The following is a 20,380-nucleotide window of genomic DNA, read 5'->3' as shown; positions in this document are numbered from 1 at the left end:
AATGAGGATGCAATAGAAAATGTAACTAAATGACTGTTGGATTAACACAATTGCTTATGTTTTTTAAATTAATATTTGTGCATGTTATTCTTTCATTAGACAAGTGATAGTAGAGAGAGAGAGAGAGAGAGAGAGAGAAAGAGATGGGGAATGACATAGTCCCCAGCCATAACAAACGAGGGGTGTTGGGCCACTATTGCTTATCTTAAACACCCAAAGTCATTTTGTGGGGAGTGCAGACTCAGCTCATGTAGGCTTTAAAGATGGCTGTAAACAAGAAGTAGATTATGCTGTGAGTGGTACAATAAATTTCAATTTTTTTTAAATTTTTTTATTTTCTACAGTGAAAACATCACCACAGAGAAGCTTCTGTAGATTTTCTGTTTTTTATTTATTTATCTTTTTCCGCTGTGAAAACCTGTCAGCATTGGAATCTATTGTAATTAACAAAAGCACACTCTGACCACAGCTGCTGTTCTTCATGATTAAGGATAAAAACTATAACCTTTTTACAGCCAACTTTCAAGCACATCATTTCTAATAGGTTAATGGCATTGAGTCTCAATGTGCAGTCATGATGTAGATTTGACAATAAACAAATGAGTGGAAACTACTCTCCAAAGAAAGCTTTATCAGATGAAACACAGTCCACTTTGAGTACAAAGAACTGAATACAATTCCTCTAATAACATGGTGCCATCGCTATAATCCTGAGACTAGAGGGCATATCTAGTTCCCTGCCAGGAAAATTGGATCTGTGACCTGCAGAGCGGATTCACAGTCCATAGTCCAATAGCTGCTTATGATGACCTGTGATGTTGTTTTCCAAAAAAGAATTGTTCATCATGTCCTGAGCAGTCTGTTGCATCAGAAGCGTTTCTGTGTCTGTTTGAACATGTGCTCTCGTACCTCATGTTGGGAGAAGACTGGCGGGTTGTTGTTCTCATCCTGCACCGTCACAAACACAGTGCACGAACTGTTAAGACCTGCCAGGGACATCATCAGAGCTTCTGTTAGTAAATCAGGGTCAGCCTATCACACACATTAAATATGCTGAAGGAACAGCAAGTACATCATCTTGCTTTCATCACAACCTGATGCGTGAGTCATGCAGACAACATCATCTATCACCCCAGAGGCGAGCATACATGCATCCCCCTGGGCGCTGTAGTGTCAGCGAAGCTACTGACTCACTAGATCACTAAGCTCATCGACTTTTGTTTGTGACAGTCATTATGAAACCTGCGTTGTTGCATTGTTTTACATATCCAGACCTCTGATTGACTGTTTACATCCCGTAAACACTCCCACAAGCACACTGACCAGACACACTCTCCCAAAGTCAATAATCAGAGATACAGCGCTACACGCCCCTCTGTGCTCCCTTCAGAGCAATCACCCATTCATAATCCCATAACCACCGTGTCTGTCCCCCGACTGAGACCGTTTAAACAAAACACTAACAAAAGAGGTGCTATACTAAACAACCTAATTGGAATTAAAACAACCACTGCAACGATAGAACAGAATAGGAAAATCAAATGTGGACTATTAAATATTAGATCTCTGTCATCGAAAGCATTATTGGTAAACGAATTGATATCAGATAACCACATTGATTTATTCTGCCTCACCGAAACCTGGCTGGGCCATGACGAATATGTTAGTTTAAATGAAGCCACTCCTCCCAGTCATAATAATACCCAAATTCCACGAGGCTCAGGCCGAGGAGGGGGAGTTGCAGCCATATTTGACTCGAGCCTGTTAATTAATCCTAAACCTAAACTAAATTATAATTCGTTTGAAAGCCTTGTTCTTAATCTTCAACACCCAACATGGAAAACAGTACAGCCAATTATATTCGTTGTTGTTTACCGAGCACCAGGTCCATATTCTGAGTTTTTATCTGAATTCTCAGAGTTTTTATCATGCGTAGTCCTTCAATCAGACAAAGTACTTATTGTAGGTGATTTTAATATCCATGTGGACGTTGACAGCAATAGCCTTAGTACTGCTTTCAATTCACTGCTAGATTCAATTGGTTTCAGTCAGAGTGTGCATAAGGCCATGCACTGTTTTAACCACACCCTCGACCTTGTGCTAGAATATGGCATCAAAATTGACGATTTAATAGTATTTCCGCAGAATCCTTTATTATCAGACCATTCTTTAATAACTTTCGAATTCCTACTACCAGACTATACGAAATTAAATAAAAGTTTATACACTAGATGCTTATCTGACAGTGCTATAGCTAAATTTAAGGAAGATATTCCAACAGCACTTAACTCAATGTCATGCCTTAATATAACAGAGGACCGTTATGTTAACTTTAGTCCCTCCCAACTTGATAACTTTGTAGACGCTGCTACGGCCTGCCTACGGACTACTTTAGACTCTGTTGCTCCTCTCAAAAAGAAGATGATGAAGGAAAGGAAACTAGCACCTTGGTATAACTCCCAAACTCGCAAATTAAAACAAATCTCACGAAAACTTGAAAGTAAATGGCGTTCCACCAAACTGGAAGAATCTCGTGTGGATTGGCAAGATAGTGAGGGCCCTCAGAAATGCCAGATCAGACTATTACTCAACACTAATAGAAGAAAATAAGAACAACCCAAAGTTTCTTTTCAGCACTGTAGCCAGGCTGACAAAGAGTCATAGCTCTGTTGAGCCATCTATTCCTATAGCTCTGAGCAGTGATGACTTCATGACCTTTTTTAATGATAAAATTATAACAATTAGAGAAAAAATTCATCACCTTCTGCCCACAGCTTCTAACGGCTCACCATTGGGCGCAGGAGGGCTAGAGAGAACGATAAGACCTGATACTTATTTAGACGGCTTTTATCCTTTAGACCTCCAACAATTAATGTTAAGGGTCTCTTCAGCTAAGCCAACTACCTGTCTCTTAGACCCCATTCCAACGAGGCTACTTAAAGAAGCACTACCCGTGGTCAATACCACATTACTAGATACGATCAATATGTCCTTATTAACGGGTCACGTACCACAGTCTTTTAAAGTAGCTGTGATAAAACCTATTCTGAAAAAACCCACCCTCGACCCTGAGGTCTTAGCCAACTATAGACCTATATCTAACCTTCCCTTTCTCTCCAAAATCCTTGAGAAGGTAGTCGCTAATCAATTGTGTGACTTTCTGCATAGAAATAGTCTATTTGAAGACTTTCAGTCAGGATTTAGAATGCATCATAGCACAGAGACGGCACTGGTGAAAATCACTAACGACCTTCTAATTGCTGCTGACAAAGGACTTGTCTCCATACTTGTCTTATTAGATCTTAGTGCTGCATTCGACACTATTGACCATACCATCCTGTTACAGAGACTGGAACATTTAGTTGGCATTAAAGGAATCGCACTAAGCTGGTTTAAGTCCTATTTTACTGAGCGATCCCAATTTGTTAATATTAACGATAAACCATCCAAATACGCTAAAGTTAGCCATGGCGTTCCTCAAGGCTCAGTGCTTGGACCAATTCTATTCTCTTTATATATGCTTCCTCTAGGCAATATTATTAGGAAACACTCAATTAACTTTCACTGTTACGCAGACGACACCCAATTATATCTGTCAATTAAGCCCGACGAAAGCGGTCAGTTAGCTAAACTTCAAGCGTGCATTAAAGATATAAAATCCTGGATGACCCACAATTTTCTGATGTTAAATTCAAACAAAACGGAAGTTATTGTGCTGGGACCCAAGCACCACCGAACTTCATTATCTAAAGATATAGCTACCCTAGATGGTATTGCCCTGGCCTCCAGCACTACTGTCAGAAATCTAGGAGTCATTTTTGACCAGGATCTATCCTTTAACGCCCACTTAAAACAAACCTCAAGAACAGCCTTTTTCCATCTTCGTAACATTGCCAAAATCAGGAACATCCTCTCGCAAAACGATGCAGAAAAACTAGTCCATGCATTCGTTACTTCCCGGCTGGACTACTGTAATTCTTTACTGTCAGGCTGCTCAAATAAGTCCCTCAAGACCCTCCAGCTGATCCAGAATGCTGCAGCACGTGTTCTGACAAGAACTAACAAAAGAGATCACATTTCTCCTGTATTAGCTTCTCTGCATTGGCTTCCTGTAAAATCCAGGATTGAATTTAAAATCCTTCTCCTGACCTACAAAGCACTAAATGGTCAAGCACCATTATACATAGAAGAGCTCTTAGTACCTTATTGTCCCACTAGAGCACTGCGTTCCCAGAACTCAGAGCTACTTGTGGTTCCTAGAGTCTCTAAAAGTAGAATGGGAGCCAGAGCCTTCAGCTACCAGGCTCCTCTCCTGTGGAACCAGCTCCCAACTTGGGTTCGGGGGGCTGACACCATCGCCACATTTAAGAATAAACTGAAAACCATCATCTTTGATAAAGCTTATAGTTAGGGAGTGAGGAGTTGCAGCATAGTAGAGTAGAGTAGAGGGAGGCAGGAAGTACAAGCCCGTTCCGGCAGGGGAGAGTACGAGCCCAGTCCAGGGCCCCTCTCTTTAGCCTGCCTCTCTTAGTTATGCTATTATAACTCTAGACTGCTGTGGGAAGCTCCTTCCAAGGACACAATGAGCCGTTCCCTCTTCTCTCTTTCACTTGTCTCCTTTTGTGTGCATCTTAATCCCAGAAATGCCTGTTACTAACCTAGCTCTGGGGAGTTTTTCTCCCCGGAGTCCCTTTGCTTCTTCTTCACCCAGAACATCGCCTTGGAATTGGGTGGCACCTACACCGGGGTCCTGGGTGCAGCTGACACTATGGACTTACTACACCCTGCTACGCTCTGCGATTCCCCGCAGTGTCCGACTGCGTCCTGCCGCGTCCAACCGCGTCCACCCAGGCTGCTGTGCCACACTACACCCCGTAACGCCCTGCTGCACCCTACTATGACATGAACTACTACGACTACCATTGTGATCACTGTTTCACTATCTTTATTATGACTATTATTGCCACCATTCACCACTCCCCCAACTGGTGCCGTCAGACACCGCCTACCAAGAGTCTGGGTCTGTCCGAGGTTTCTTCCTAACAAAAAAGGGAGTTTTTCCTTGCCACTGTCGCAATAGCTACGGCTAATGCTTGCTCTTGAGGCAACCACTGTAATAGTTGGGGCTTCGTAAACTACAGAGTTTGGTCTAGACCTACTCTATCTGTAAAGTGTCTCGAGATAACTCTTGTTATGATTTGATACTATAAATAAAATTGAATTGAAATAAAATTGAATTGAATATCCATACTTCATGTTACTCCCTAGTACAGTAACTGATTTATAATTGTGTGGGTTTTTTTTTTAATCACTGCTTTCTTTTCTTTCTCTCCTCTTAATTGGCACCTTAAACATAATGTCCTTACACCAGCTTGCAGCCTGATTGCCCACTATTTCTTCATTATGACTTGACATTTAAGGGACACTGTGATTGGCTATGTACTGTATTACACGCAATCACCAGTAATATAACAGGGATGATGATTGGAAAACTGGCCCTGTAAAGTCTATTTTAGAGATGCATATTGTTTACATTGGAATACTTCATTTAGCTTACCCCCAAGAAGTAAGCTAGGAAAACCAAAGCACAGCTAATGAAGCTATAGCATACGTTCAGTCAGAAAGACTATAGTTTTGCGTGCTTAGTTAGGGCTTCTTTATTTCTCACTCATCTGCTTTCAATCATCACAAACACACTCACTCATTATTTCTTGCTGTCCTTTCAAATGATCTTATCAGCTGGTCTCATCAGCTCTCATCTATCCAATAGTTCAGCAACACACCTACATTGTAAGCCTAATATCCTGCTGCTGCCTCTGTTTAAATATGATTCTCTGTCCGCCTTTAGTACATTCATGCGCACAGTACGTTCACGGCTGTTATGCTATTCAAATCTGTTCTCCTCTCTGTTGTTGTCAGCTGTCATTTCAGTGCAAATCATCATAAATGGCAATGCGCCCCTCCACCTGCCCATCAACGCCAGTCTTCGCAGATTCTTCAGCTCCATCAGCTCCATCAGCTCCATCAGAATCATCAGTGTCTGGACTCCATGGGGGCATTTATCTTGCTGCTGCTCAGGGCAGATGCCCCTTAGTTACAAATCTCCCTGTAGAGTCTAAGCGCCAAAGACTTTCTACCAAGACTTAAATATCACATATCATCTGTTGTAACATCTTGTCTCTCCTGATTGAACTGTTTCTTTCTACAGTATGTGTCTTTATTTGTCTACAATATAAACATAATGAAAGGGAGCAGGAGAAAAAAGTAGGTATAAATAAGTTTTCAACCTTTTTTGTTTGTAGACAAAGATAACCTAAAAAGATACCTTTATCTCTATTATTCTATTCCTTCCCAACGTAAGTTCCTACTAAAGCAACAGGAAATACCAGTAGATCAAATTAAAGAAGAAAGTCACAGTTAAAATGGCATTTCAAAACTCACAACAGGGAGGAAAGTTGTATTTTGCATCGATGAAAAAATCACCTTTGGCATCCTCAGCAGTGATGGTGAGGGTGTATTGAGGTGCTGTGCCCTCCATACTGTCTGCTTGGACGGAGATGACCCCTGAGTCACGGTCCACTCTGAAGAGGGCACGAGGGCTCTCTGGAATTTGTCCGACTAAACGGTAGAAGATCCGCACGTTGTCCGTCTTGGGATCGTCGTTATCGGCTGCCTGCACTGTCAGGATTTCTGTCCCTGGGGAAACACACCAGTAACGAACAGTAAAAACAGGCCCTCTAAGACGAGAGAATCTACCGATTTAGAGCCATAAGATCTGTGAAAATACAATTTTAACATAGTTTTTTTATTAAATGGAAAATCTTTCTCCTATAATTTCTGTTTTTCTTGTGACTGAATTTCAGATTTTCTACATTTTTAACTCAGAATCTGAAAAAAAACTACTAAACACTTTAGACAGGTTCTCAGAGTTTTTAATAATACAACCTAAGAACCTAAAATGTTTTTCTCTTTGCAATAACTAACAGTCACAAAGCACACTGAATAGGACTAAGGAGGAGGAAGGATATAACAATAGCTTTGTCATTTATCGATCACTCAGTAATTCCGTTTGTAGATTAACAGATTGGCCAGTCTAATTCATTTTCCAGAATCAAGCGTTTTAAAGCATCAACAAAAAAGCTTTTATGCCTGGACCTGATATGTCACACCACACCATGTGCTTTGTATGAATGAGGGTGCTTTCCCCTCGTGTCCTGGCAAAAATCACAATCTGCTTTCACAAAAGGTATCTGGCACTCTCATCTCTTTCATCACTGCAACGTCCCTTCCAGCCAGTGTTTCCTTTATGTTGTGAAATCAAGATTCCCATTATAGAGTAAACGTGACAAAGGATTATTAAGAGGTCTCATTGTGTTGTTTCATGATGATCACTAATTTCACCAGTAATTACAAATAAAAAAGTTATTCAGATTTGGGTATTTTAAGTATATACATTTTTACATGGAAACATTGTAAATATTGACATGTTAGTTTTGTCTGAGTTATGCAAAATATAAATATCCTTCTGTAAACTGTCAGGGCAGTTTTGGTCCGTATTTTCTAACACATCTTGGAGAAGCAAAAGTGAGACTCATATGAACACATTTTTTACAAACAAATTTCCAAATCATCTTTGAGACTGCTAAAATATATAACAAGCTACCAGGAGTTACCTCGAGCAGCCAGTTCCTTGACCACTGTGTGGTACTGTGCCTCTGGAAAGGTGGGTCTGTTATCATTGGCATCGCCCACCATCACCCTCAACTCCACAGGCTTGGCAATCTCTCTGCCATCTGGACGCTCAACCACAATGCTGATCTGAAACTGACATGGCAAAAAAAGACAAAAACAATATTTGTATCAAAGAGTATCAAAGAAATAGAGACATATCTGGTCAACTGGTGTGGTATCTTTACATTATGACCTCTATAGATCCTGTAAATCCTTTTAAACTCATATGAATTACAGTTACATGTTATTACAGGATAAACCGGGCCTGCAGTAGACTGAGTGACTGTTAACCAGTTCAGGGTGCTCCCCTGCCCACTGCATGATGGGATAAGATCCTGTAATAGGGATAAGCTGGTAAACAGAAAAGATGGATGGAAGTGAGAAACAAGGCATCTCTACGTTCATCATTCTACACTTCTGACAGGTGGGGCCACGAAGCTTAATTTAATATATACAATATATATGTTAAATGGGTGTTGGTTTGGTAAATATGGTAGGACTGTATTAGGAATGATGTATTTAATATGGGTGTCTCACTGGGGTGTCGGTCAGAACACAAAGGAGTTGATGTCATTCAATCCAGAACTTTACTTGAGTTGTTGAAGGATTTACACAGCACAGCAAAGCACAATAGAGTACACTTTTGACTGAATGACTATATGTTTATATAGTCATCTATGTGTAGGTGATTAGGAATATATTTGTTTCTTTCCAGCAATGACGCACACATCACACACAACTGTTGTCTCCCTCTAGCTCCGCTGCTGCATCTACCTTAAGGTGACGGTTGGAATGTTCCTACTGACGCATGCGCACAGGCACGGCCTTTCCAACAATATAAAAAGGCTCCATCAACACCATCACCCATTAAGGATACAGACTTAATAATGGAGCTGTATTCAGACAAGAGAAGTTTGGCATTTAGTGGCCCATTAACAAGTCCACAGCTTATCAATTATTTTTAGAGTGATGGTGCAACTACAACCTTTCCATCACAAGGGGTAGCAAAATAGCATAATGTCTTCTGCACCTTTCCATTAAATGGTCACTGCAGAAGACAGCTAATGCAGTATGCATGTGTTACCATCACATCCACTGATGTAGCTCCGCATCTCTGTGTTGTTTTCATTTTTGCCTGGATATAATGTTCAGTGAGCCATTCAAAGCTCTCAGGAGCTTAAGTTGTATGCAGAACTCAGAGCAAAATGCAAACAAATGATGGATTTTAATCTGTAATCCTACCACAAATAATGATCCTTCACTTTAGTCACCTTAAGTGAACAAGATTTTGAAAAAAGCTTTTTCCTTTATAGTTCTTTTCATAGCACAATAATATTTTTTTTGCCACAGGCAGAATATGTTCGAGGAACATAGCTGTGCTTTTCAGGTTTTGGGTTGTTCGCTTAATTACTTCTGATCGGTTTGAAAATAAACTGTGTTCAGCTTTGTTGCAATTATGTGTACCAGGGCCCCTTTAATTAAATGGTCATTAAGCTGTAATATGAGAAAAGATTAAAATATGAGTTTTCTTATAATGAACAAATAGGAGTTTTCTTTTAATGAACAAGATGAGAAATTGTTTTGTTCCATCAACTTTGTCACTTTGTACTATATAATACAGCATGTCTTGTGAAAGCCAGGAAATAATGAGCTTTTAAATCCAAGCAAGCTTTATATTACCATTACAGGCCAACCACACTCATTTATTCTCACATGTGAAACAAACACAAAAAAACAGCATTCAAGCATATAAATACATATGCTTCTGTCTGTCTTAAAGGAACAGTGTAGCACTTACAGCCCTAATGTTCAAACGCTTAAACAGAAATCATAAACTGACATTTATTATTAGGTGCTGAAGATGTTCAGCTTGCAGTTATACAGACCTGGTCTTGTGTCTCTCTGTCCAGAGGGGCGTTGAGATAAATGACTCCTTCTCTGCTGATGGTGAAGAGCATCTCTGGAAACTCCCCCTCTAAACTGTACTCTGCCTGACTTCCACTCCATTTGACCTACATAAACAACAACAAAAAGTTTTCTAAATACAATATTTAAATACATAAAGATGGTCAACATTTTAACGTCATATTCGTCTATTTATTTTACCATAAAAGTGTTGTATAAAGTGCTTTTTATCTTGGTGCAAGAAGAAATGTATCATGTAGAATAAACCATGGTTTGGCATGATGTATGCAAAAAGCTAAGCTACATTTGTGTACATGATAAGGAGCCAGTCAAATGCACTGACAATGATGTGGAACAGAGAGCACAGCCAAAAACTAACTATGCAGGCTGGAGGGGATTTTCCACTCTGCTTTACAGCCCTTGACAGAGGGCTGTGCAGTGGGGCTGAAAAGGTCCTAGTAGTCATCAAACAGCACCCAAGAAGGAGAGAAGCCCAGCCGCAGTACAGCTGATGCACACCCAGGGTATGTGTCTCACCTCAACTCACTGTCACACACTCCTCCCTTGTTTTGGAGATGGCTGCACAAACACTATGCTTCTGTATACACAAAAGCTGCTTCACACAGCTGGCTGCCTCTCAGTGTTATGGTGTGTTTTTTTTAGATCTCAGAACTTAAACGAGATATGTTTAATGAGCTGATTAACGATCAACGACTCTATATATAAGTTCTGTACAAAAACATCTATGAAGTCATCTGTTTTGCCTTCGTCAGTATTTGAGTCTGCACAGCACGTTCTGTCTCCCCTGATAGCTTGGGTTTGAGTTGCGTCGAGTAGCGCCTCGTGGCTGCGTACGTGCTTTTTCTCCAAGACACTGTGGACTGGAGAGTTATCAGCTGCTGAATTACAGTAAAGAATACAATGTCCTGCATTAAACACAAAATCAGGAAATACTGAAAATATCACAGCAGCTTATAAAATAAAGATATGATATGAAATTGATACTGACATGGTACATTTTGGATATCTTCGAGGGAGCAGAGGCATTTTTATTGCTTGTAAAATCACCAGTATCAAAATCTAGAAAAAACAGTTGATTTTGACTTTAGCAGGGGACAGATACAACTACAGTGTGTATTTTGGCTGGAAGGCAGAACAATAGTATTTGAGAGACAGAAACAAAGAAAGAGTTGTCTTTGGTTTTCAAATATTACATCTGCAATAACAGGTTAATAACAAAAATGTTTTTTTGGCCACTTGGGGGCAGCTTAAACAAGTTGTAAACAAAACATATTATCACATTATCAAGTTAAGATAGCGAACACATTTGCAAACAGTTGCTTATATACAAATCCAGCAGATACTGAGCAATATTAGCATTTATTGTTAACATTACATTTTGGTCATAGTGGCTTTAATGTGTGTGTTATTCAAACCAACATGATCGCCTCTGATGACTAATGTTAGCTAAAGCACCACATGTATTATTTGTAATACTGAACACTGATTATGGGGCCATGACGAAGGTCTAGTGGGGCTCAAACTAATTCGGCAACAAATAATCAGATTTCATTTGACTGTGAAAACTGACAATTCAATGCAGTTAAGAGCCTTGACTCATTCATTCACAGGCTCTGAGGTCCCTCTTCCACTCCAAAGTCTCAATAGATTGCATTACCAAGTTCAAGTAGTTCTACTGATTACACAATCAAAGTTTTAGGCAGGCAATCAGAAACATGCAATACATAACAGACTGAAATTAACCTCCCATGCCCCAATGATGCTAAAGTACTGATAACAAATGCCAGGATTTCAAAATTACAGCCAGAGCTTGTTTTGATCTGATTGCAGAATCATTCAAATTGATCACAATTGCAATCTCGACTTAGTTTTATACGTGAGTTTTACACAGAGAAAGATGATGGCAGAAATGCATAAAAGCAGCAAATTGATTTCAGCATCTGTCAATGTGGACAATGTGTGCACAAGAAAAAGACATTTGTTACAGGGAGTGGATGTGAACATGACTGCTCCATTTATCAGACAGTAGGGGAGGTGAGATCCATAGAGTGGGCCCTTGAACATGACTATCTTTGTATGTGTCATAACAACAGTTAGTCCCACCACCTACTGAGCACAGCAGCACAATCACTCAGCGTGGGCAAAATGAGGCTTCCCCCAAGTAAAGATCCACGGTAAACAAATCCAGTTTTGTGTGATTTAGATTCTGTATGTAACGAATGGTTTTCATGTCGACGGTTCAGTGATGGAACAAAAGAGGCTTCATTTCTCACTCTCTTAACACATTTTGTATTAGAAACTAAAGCGGATACACCGCTCAGTGAAATATTTTCACATAGCCTCATTTACATAAAGAGGCACAAATGCTATTTGTTGATATTAATACTATGAAAATGAATTATCCTTTCAAAGTCACCAAGCTGTGTGCTATAGCATTAACTATTAGGTATTAAACCTACATGGCAAAATAATTTATTGTAGATTTGAACTGGCCTTTGAAAACTATGGGAATAAAAATCAAATGTGCCTACACTTGTGAATCCACACGTTTTCAGTGGGTGGAAGGGGCTGTTAGAACAGGAGAGATGAGAGGCTGAGGGCGAGTGTGGGGGAGGTGGGAGAAGACAGGAGGAGGGGGAGGTAATGTGATGTACCTACCCCTGGACTCTCAGAACCTGAACAATGCATTTAATTCAGCTCTACAAGCCTCTTTGTTTCAACAGTTCTCACTAGTGAATAAATAAAGTCTATTTTCCCCCGTGCAGGCATACATTTTTTTTAAATTTCCTCATAAAGAGTAACTGCCACTGCTAGCTGATTTTTTTGCCATGTGTTACAAAACCTCTGAGGGCTTTTGAGTTATTTATAGAAATGTAGCTCATGTGACAAATATTAAAACAACGAAAAGGTTAGACAAGACCACGGACAAACACAGATATGTTAGGAGAACGTGAGGGAAACCTTTAAACATTTACATTACGGTACTGCAGTAATGTAGAGCAATAGTGTTGGCTTCTATAAAAAATGAAAACTCTTAACTGGAATTCAACGTATTGATTGATGATCGGATGTTAAAAAGTGACACTTTTGTGACACTTACAATGAAACACTTAGTGGGTATACTGGTTTTTTTGAGGGAGAGACTACATCCAAAATGTTATCTGAACACAGGATTTCCAGCTATAGATCTCAAAATGTGCCTAAATCCTCATAAATTCACCATGGTTACTGTAGTAGCTGTTTCCTTATTTCGTTCCAATTTCTAATTTTTACAAACTTTATTGGCATGTAGGCCAGCAATCAAACATCATTTGCATCATTGGTCTATAAAATGCCAGAAAAAAGTCGAGAATGTTGATTAAAGGTTTCCACAGTCGAGGATAATGTCTTCATTTGTCTTGTTTCATCCAAAAAGCCCAAAGATATTCGCTTTACAAAGATGTAACTGATGTAGAAAAACAGTAAATCCTCACAACTGAGAGCCTGGAACTTAAGAACGTGTGGCATCTTTGTTTCAGAAATGACTTAAATTATTGATTGATTATCAAAACAGCTGCTGAATTATTTTCTGTTGATGGATCAAGGTTACATAACAGTTGAGATATTAAGTAGACATGTATGCCAAAAAAATAATACTAATGACTGTGGTCCAGGATTTATCTTTAGATTACATGACATTCTTATTTCTATTCAAATTTATGCTGAACTGTAAAATATGATTAAAATAAAAAGCCATATGTGAAGTCTATTTTAGAGTGGATTTTTTATAATACCCCTCAGAGTGGTGGTGGTGGTTAGTGGGTGGAAGAGTGAGTGATTATGGGAGTTAAAGTGACTCAGTCAGGAGGTAGCCTGAATGGATCCATGGCATTTGAACAGCATTAATAATTCAGTATTTGGTCACTTAGGAGGACCCAAGAGCCACTAAAAACAGCAACTGGCAATATGATGCCACTTTACTCAGTCCAGGCTATTGACAGAGTTTGTTTTATTGTAATATGATATAACACCTGGAATTGCATAAACAATACAGTCAGCAAGTACCCCTAAGTTGTTTGCAGGAGTTATGGTAAAGATCAAATAAGTAAAAGTGATTTCAATGTAGGTGGGTAAAAACACTTTACGTGCTGAAGTGGTGGATTTGTGTTTCAGAGTAGACACATGTTGATCAGAGGCTGAGCTTTGCTGCCTTACCTGTGAGATGGGGATGGGGTAGGGGCCGGGGAGGTTCTCCTGAAGTCGTACAGGGTCGGGAGATGCCCAGGTGTTTCCAGTCACCTCGACAGTAACGATGCCGGAGGTGAAGAAAGCGTTCGCCTTCCCAGCCATGTCCTTCACCATCACTGAGAGCTTATAACGACCGCACATCTCTGGGTCCAGAGTAGAGGCTCCTGGTGGTCACAGTGGGATAGATGATACAAGTACACCTTACTTCAAAATGATTCTTTCAGTTTAATTTTTTGAATTTACAAAGACATCTACAGTATTCTGCAGTGTTTAATGTCACAATGCTGTATGTGTGCAAAGTATATAAGGAATCAAAGGAAATAACACATTTAAAGAGACATTGTATCATGTGATAATTCATGAAAACACACAAAAACTATAACAGACCTTTTCCCCTTATATTTCCCCCTAGATATTGAGACATTACACACAATGCCTGCTAAATTTAACATTTCCATGAGTACTCTATTCATCACGGAATTTCCTGCTAAAACGGAAAATAAAAGCCAGACTACCCACTGTGAAGGCAATCATAACCATCAAGGCTGTAATTTTCAATATTCACTGCTAAAGCTCTGTGGAAATGAGCAACAGCAGTGTGGGGGGGGGGAGGAGTGTGTGTGTGTGTGTGTGTGTGTGTGTGTGTGTGTGTGTGTGTGTGCCTAAAATAAGTATTACTGGCCAACACACTTGCATCACTTTTGTACACATCTTAATAGATTGTTTGTAGTTTATTTCATATATAACATGCAGTAAGTCTGAATGTCAAGTAACTTGAACCCTACCAAAATGAATGATAGTTTTTCTTTGTAATATCTCGTGTTTGGCGTTTACACAATGTATCGGTGAACCTTTATCTTTTTCATAAATTCAAGCTATTTCAAGGCAGATATCAATGACGGTATATCGGCTGATACTCACTTTTGTTTAACATAAACATCAATAAACTCATTTTTTTATTAGAAACCCTTACATTTGTTTTTGTTTTTAAAGAAATGTGAGTAACATACAGTATGTACTGTACAGAGCAGGTTATTTTATATTATAATAAACTTCCTACTACTGATTCTACACTTCCACAAACACATCTTGGTGTGTACTGTACTGGAATTTATTGCTATGTGTTGGCTGATGTCAATCTGCAAAATGTTAATGGCCTGTGTTTAATATTTGTGGCAATGTCGGTAAAAACTAATGGAATATGAAATGAAGACTAATGGTTCCATAACTAAGCGGCTTGTTGAAACATTGCCAACATGCAAAAAAGAAGTGAGAAAGCATTCTTGAGTGTATGTAAAACCTCTGAAGTTGCAGGGAGTTAACACATGCACTGTGAGCTCCTTGAAAAAAAAAAAACATGCACACAAAAACTTCCCTTTGGGGACAAAGTGTCACACTAACTTGATGCTTTCCCTACAGTCACTAGTTTAAACCGACCTTCCTCGGTGAGAGAAACCTCTCCAGTGATGGAGCCGATGAAGAACATTTGGCTGGAGGGAATCCTGGGTGTCTGTTCCATGAGGCTGAACCGCAGCTCAGCGTGGGCAGTGTTGCGGTCATCACGATCCAGTGCCTCCACCTGCATGAAAGGGATCCCTGAGAAACACAGGTGGTGCAGGGTCAAAAATATGACCGTCTTTATCATAGACATCTCTCTCCACCACAAGCTCAACGCACATTAACTTATACAGAACATGATAGAACACATGGACTCTTTCCAATCAGGATGCACAAAACCAATGACATACAAGCATTTGAAGTATGTGCTTGGTTTTGTAAATAGGTAAAAGTATACTGGTACCCAAGTTAAAAGATGATATAGCTACAAAATGCCTGATTTACACACACAACAACATGATGCAATAATATCTTCAGCCATTATTAAATGGTTTGAGAGCTGGTATTATGAAGTGACCCTACAGGTGCGTGTACCCTCATATTTATTTTGAGTGATAAGACACACATTAAAAAATATACAGTACAGTAGATTAGTATTATAAATGTATCTGCAAGTCAGATGATATTTTTTGAATGAGCTGTAAAGGATTTTTTTGTTGGGGGTCATGTAGCCCCAGTTTTCATGTTATACTGACAATGCTTTTATTGTCCATCATATCCGAGAACAGAGAAAATAAAATAAATTTGGTTTGTCTATTTTATCTGAACCGATGTGATTGCTATGCCATAAGCTACATTTTTGTCAAGGTCATCCACTTGCGTCTGACGGGGAGAGAGTCTCTGCCAGGGGCAAGAAATCCAGATAAACTAAGCTGATCCTACGAGGATTTCTCTCTCGCCAGCCCTCTCCATAGTCATAAACCTTATGTCACAGCAAAGGGAAACCTGACAACAAACTGAGAGGCTGTCATCAACAGCTCAGCCACCTAGATTCCCACCCAAATTCTAATGATTCACATTTTGAATTTCACTCAAGTCTGAAGCTTTGACTGTGGCTTTGAGTTCAGTTTGGAAAGAAATCCAGCTCCCCTTGAGGCATTTTTCAAGATTACAGTTCACCATAACATTGACAGCCGTGACCAAAATCCAGTTTGAGGTACCTACCTTCCTGAATTCAAAAGTCCAAAGCAGTCAAGCAAAAATAAATGCTCCTAGACACACTATCCAGAAAACTTATCAGCTAAGAAAACAAAATACATTTTAATAGTCTCACACATTAATCAAGCAAAACATGTTGTCATTCAGGCTGGTCTTTTTTAGCATAATCCAAATTGTGAACCAGTGTGCCACATCATAGTCTATTAATACAGGGGTTAAGGGTAGTTTGCAGTTTCCAGGGATACATTAGGCATGTTTTCAATTGTTTGGAAAAAACTGAATAAGTTGTTGTATTCCATGTAGGACTGACAAATATGACCCAGACTACAAAATGCTTTGCAAACATGGTGACCTCAGAGCTAAAGGTTCTCGTACCTTTGAGAAGCCCGAGCTGCACGCTGCCTCTCATGCTCTCCTCTATAAAAGTGGGCACATTGTCGTTCTTGTCGATGACGCACACTTCGACAGTAAAGCTCTGACGGTGCTCTGATGTTCTGAAGGACACCTGCATTTCACAAACACACACACGTACACATAATAATAAATCAAATTTATATAACGCTTTTCACGAACTCAAAGTCGCTTTACAGGGCAGGTAGATAATAAAAACAATGCAAAACAAAACAAAACTAAACAAAACTAAACTAAACAAGATTCAGGCACATACTGTAGGTGTCTTTGAATAATGTACTCTGGTGTTGACATGCAGCCTTCCCATGAGAATCAAATGATGTAAAGAGTGATTCATTCTTCATACAATATTGAACATAAGCACACAAACCTCACATGATGAACACGTAAGAATATGAAAAAAAATATTTGTTATGTGAATTTGATGCATCTTGAATTAATTCATTGGTAACAACTATTCATTAGTTAAGACATGTTTGGAAAATTGTTCAATCACTACTATGATATGACACGATATGATATGCTACCTGCAGAGAGTAAGACGGACGTTTCTCTCTGTCCAGTGGTTTTAGAGCGTACAGAAACTGAGCGTCGACTCCGAATATCCCCTCATCATCCCCTGCTACCACCAGGTCGCTGTAATTACCTGGCAGGCTATGGAGCTGTACAGAACAGATAAAACAAAACAAAAACATTAGTTTGTGTTCCCGTTTAAAAGCAAGTCATATGCACAAACTGGAGCAGCGAGGAGTTACTGCAGCCATCAGTGATTTCATTTTATGTATTTATTGTATTTGAACATCACGTCCAATTGAGACTTCAGAAAAAAAAGAACTAAAAGTAATTACAGCATGATAAAAAAAAACATGTGTCACATTTTGCTTTAGTGATACCTATTTTGTGGTCATGTTCTGAGAGGTGAAATGTTGTTGAAGAGATACAATCATACAGCACCCATACTAACTGCAGCTGATATTTCTTACTGCTCCCAGGCCTTCATCACCTTCAACGTCCCATCAGTTCGTACAGAGCTTGGCAAAACGGCTTTCTCTTTTTCTGCCCCCTCAACTTGGAATACACTGTAGCAGGATCTTAAACTGTCCAACTTGATCCCACTAGGGGAATTTAAACAGATTGTAAGAGTACTGGAAAAATAAATCTTCGGAATCATGTTCTTGTTTTTACTACTTTAGTGTTTTCACTCTACTTGGCACTTTCGTTAAATATTGTATATAGTACATATTGTGTATACTATTGTAATCTGTTTGTCTGTCTGTAACTGATGTTGTGTATTGTCCTTAACAGGTCTCTCTTGAGAATGAGACCATGTGTCTCAATGAGATTGCTTGTATAAATAAGGGTTAAATTAAAAAATTTTTAAAAAAGTACCAAGTGTTTTATGTGTTGTCAACGCTTTATAGCTGGTTTCTGTGAACCATATGATGCTATTGTCGTCTAAAAATGATTAAAAACACATCAGTGAGCCACACTGCTTTGCTGGGTGACATGTTCCCTAATTACGATGAACATATCATTTCAGTTCCACATACACCATCCTGCTGCTTGAAATGCTCGCTAGCACGCTAAATGTGTATTAATCCGCTGCTGACATTTGTCCTCAACAATTACACTGTTTACTGCTGTTTAAATGATGTTGGCTACTGTGCCCAGCTGTTTAAGATGTTTTTAAGAATAAACTATATAGTATAATGTGACCTGTTTTCAAAGGTTTATGTCGTCAGTGGGAATAAATGGGAATGGGAATGAGTGCCACAGACCGGGTAGGGAAGCTGCAAAGTATTAATAGATGGACCAACACATTGTTGGTTTTAGTCGTTTTGAGGAATTTGTTGACAATACAAAAATATAGACTAATGCCCACTTTATCCTTTAAATTTTATTTTTGCCAGCATCCTGCCAATAAACTTGTCTGATGAGCAAATTATTGTTACAACAATCCTACAACTTTGAAGGTTCAGCCTACATACTTAGGCAAAAGGTTCAGATGTTTTGAATTATCTTAAAGGTCCTCTTAAAGCAAAAATATCTTAGGATCCAAATGTCTAGTGGTTATGGTCATTCACAGAAGCCGACAAGATGATTAACACAGTGCTTTTGTCCTTTATAAGGTTCGCTAGAGTGATCATTCGAGAAGTTAAAATAGGAGAACTGATAAGTGTAGCCCTCTCTGATGAACACACTATAATAAAGAGCTTTTACCTTGAACTAATCTAAAGCAATCATTATGTCCTTTTCATTTATAACTCAAAGTAGGCTTATTTTCCAACTCCTCCATTCTGGCCATTAACATGCTATTTGAAGAATGTTAATGACACTCTGTCCCACACAAAGACTAAAATTATTACTGTTCCATACAATACAACCAATCAGCGTGCCAGATACTCATGCTGCTGCACAATCCAAAGGATGTCTGAGTGACATGTATGAATAAAACACCCCGCCTGCCACACTGCACGCTGGAATGAATGCAGAGGCTGGGTCATTGTGAACGCTCCAATTTTAGTCTAGTGATGACGACAGCATGTTCATACATCTTCAACCTTCAGTGCAGATAGGAGAGGATAAAAGAGACTGACACAGTTCTGGTTTACTATACCTTCATTGTCTGCCTATTCAATCATGGCCTTTTACCACTTTTCTCACCAATAAAAGATGAACAGGCTCAAACTGCTTCAAACAGTTTTTAATCCTTGTTTGCCATCTAGGCTTAGAGTAACTGTTAGTCTCACTTTGCCAGACCTACTGTACCTCCACAGCGCTGCGGAGGAGGTAGGTCTGGCAAAGTGAACTGTCAACCTGCATCTCTAATTACTATATTCATGAATATGACATATGACTGATTTTCTACCTGCTTTAATCACCAGTTATATTATTAGATTGTAAGATTGGGGAACTTATAAGAACTACACATCTAATTTCTTATCAGAAGCCTATGAGCACAAGAAAAACCCTTTGTTAGGTGAATTCAAGTAAATTGAGACGCCTTACCTTGGCCAGATACCATGGAAAAATACCATCGTAGTTCTCAGGGACACCAATTTTAACATTTGCCCCAGAGCATGGTGCAAATGTGTAAAGTATCACCAACTGCGAAACAAGATATTAAGTGTCTCTTAGTGACATTGTTCATGCAGTCATTTGCTCTTGTAAATGAACAAAGCATTACAGTTCAGAGTAATTTCAAATAAAGCATCTTACTATGAGAGCTATGATGAGCATTGTCGTAGCTCCTCTGTCAGCCATGAGTCCCTGTAAATGTGGCATATTCACAGCGTTTCAAATCACATGGCCTCAGCCCAACAATCAACACAATTTCTTTCTTGTTACTGATTCACCACAATGGTTCATAGATTTCATAGATTTCACAGTTTTTACATGTCCGGCAGCCTGCATTTAAATACATAACAACGTACAACACCGTTTAAAGCAACATCTGAGCCTCCACTATTACAAGTAGCACAGAAGACCAATAAAGCCACATTTGATTTGGAAGTAAAACATGTGTCTG

The 20,380-nt window shown here is 39.2% G+C and overlaps 1 protein-coding gene across 1 annotated transcript in view; it reads right to left on the bottom strand.

Annotated features, from left to right (window-relative positions):
* The window catches only part of cdh16 (cadherin 16, KSP-cadherin), a 33,016-nt gene that overhangs the window by 11,917 nt on the left and 719 nt on the right, over window positions 1–20,380 (bottom strand). Inside the window, exons 2-11 of the mRNA XM_031324370.2 lie at window positions 20,071–20,121; window positions 19,861–19,959; window positions 17,379–17,513; window positions 16,816–16,945; window positions 15,322–15,480; window positions 13,852–14,048; window positions 9,618–9,743; window positions 7,674–7,824; window positions 6,484–6,696; window positions 910–986 (exon numbers count right to left, since the gene is read on the bottom strand). Of these exons, the coding sequence (XP_031180230.1) occupies window positions 910–986; window positions 6,484–6,696; window positions 7,674–7,824; window positions 9,618–9,743; window positions 13,852–14,048; window positions 15,322–15,480; window positions 16,816–16,945; window positions 17,379–17,513; window positions 19,861–19,959; window positions 20,071–20,121 (1,338 nt within the window). The remainder of the gene's footprint in view (window positions 1–909; window positions 987–6,483; window positions 6,697–7,673; window positions 7,825–9,617; window positions 9,744–13,851; window positions 14,049–15,321; window positions 15,481–16,815; window positions 16,946–17,378; window positions 17,514–19,860; window positions 19,960–20,070; window positions 20,122–20,380) is intronic.

Source organism: Sander lucioperca, chromosome 3 (genome assembly GCF_008315115.2).
Source record: "Sander lucioperca isolate FBNREF2018 chromosome 3, SLUC_FBN_1.2, whole genome shotgun sequence".
In the NCBI taxonomy this organism is placed as follows: Eukaryota; Metazoa; Chordata; class Actinopteri; order Perciformes; family Percidae; genus Sander; species Sander lucioperca.
This window is presented reverse-complemented; position numbering and strand designations above follow the sequence as displayed.